Below are 1,427 nucleotides of genomic sequence, written 5' to 3'. Positions count from 1 at the left end.
TTCTTGAGGCAAGGCAGTTATAACGAACTCGTACTTGGTCGAATCCCTACTAATTCCCTTTGTAGCAAATTGCATCTCGGCATGCACGAACCATGCTTCAGGACAGTTAGGCCAAAATTGTGGTAATTTTACCGAAGTAGCACAAATTTCAGACCTGTCATAGGGATTACGTATATTATCTTGTGACACCTCACAGGGATCTTCAATATCAATCAGAGACCTACCAAGTCTATCCCCAGCACCTTTTTCTTGAGGAGAACGCAACATATTGGAAGAAGGTTTACAAAAAAAAAAATTAACTGTTCTTTGTATTTAAAAAAAAAATTAAATAAAATTGTCTAAGTGTAAAATTTAACACAACTAAACTACGCTAACATAAACTTATCTATTTAGATGTTTTGATTGGTGACGGTTTAAAGACTGGATGTTTTGTGGTTGTTGTTAAGGTTACAGATGTTGGTGGCTGTTGCTGCTTCTATACGGCCGACTATAATTGCGACTGCTGTTTCTGTGACATTTGTTGATATTTTGTACTTGTTGTTGTTGTTCAGCGTCAGCAAAACTACTTGGCGAGTGCTTTAAACGCGATGAGGATGGATGATAATAGACAATTGTCGATGTGGCAACGGCAGAACTTTCCTGTTGGCGTTGTTGTCGTGATGTCTGCTTATGTTGCTTTTGTTGCCTCTGTTGTGACTGATTGTCGTCGTGGTAACGATGCTGACGCAAATATTGTTGTTGATAATGATGTTGCTGCACAAATGGCGATTGATGTTTGCGTTGTTGCTGCTCTCGTTCTCGTTCCTGTTCTTCTTGCTGTTGCTGTTGCTGCTGATGGAGCTGTTGCCCGTCGTCTTGTTCTGCTTGCAATCGCTCCTGATGCTGCTGTTGCAGCTGAGACTGCTCGTATTGCTGAAGTGTGCACCGTTATTCGCCCTCGTACACGGGGCGACTGGAGTAGTCGAAATCGGACGCGTTCACAAGCGACTTTTTCATTTGTATTCGCTAACTAGATGCAATGCAAAAATTCTTTGCAATCTTAATGCAATACAATCAAATCGCCGCGTCTATTCGTCGTCGTTATTGTTTTCAAAAATGTTGTTGGACGCGCCGTATCGCGTTCGTAAGAGTTGTAATAATTTGTGGTTGCTTTTGTTATTGTAGCCGTTGTCGAATTCAATTTCGATAAATGTCCTCGAAAGCGATTTTCACGTTTCTAAATTTTATCTTTGTTAAAAGTTGCTCCTGGCAGGATCGCCAATTTTAGGTATATTAAAAAAATATTTAATTTTCGTTTTTTTAAGTTTAACAAATTTTCCAGGTTTTATTTTATTGAATATTGAAAACTGAATGAATGAATATAAAAATTTTCAACTCAAAATTGATCGTACATAAATAAATGTAACAAGATATTTTCATAATTCAAA

At 38.1% G+C, this 1,427-nt stretch overlaps 1 protein-coding gene across 1 annotated transcript; it reads right to left on the bottom strand.

The window, feature by feature from the left end:
• Positions 1 to 447: 447 nt before the first annotated feature.
• Positions 448 to 894, bottom strand: LOC118756726 (ataxin-8-like; the record flags this gene model as incomplete). The annotated part of the gene is made up of 1 exon (XM_036491472.1): positions 448 to 894. A coding segment is annotated over one exon (447 nt), but the record flags the coding sequence as incomplete, so codon positions are not given.
• Between the last annotated feature and the right edge of the window lie 533 nt (positions 895 to 1,427).

This window comes from Rhagoletis pomonella, unplaced genomic scaffold (assembly GCF_013731165.1).
Source record: "Rhagoletis pomonella isolate Grant_MI unplaced genomic scaffold, Rhpom_1.0 Rhpom_scaffold_11859, whole genome shotgun sequence".
NCBI classification, from domain to species: Eukaryota; Metazoa; Arthropoda; class Insecta; order Diptera; family Tephritidae; genus Rhagoletis; species Rhagoletis pomonella.
The sequence above is the reverse complement of the archived record's forward strand: the minus strand, read 5'-3'. Positions and strand labels throughout refer to the sequence as shown.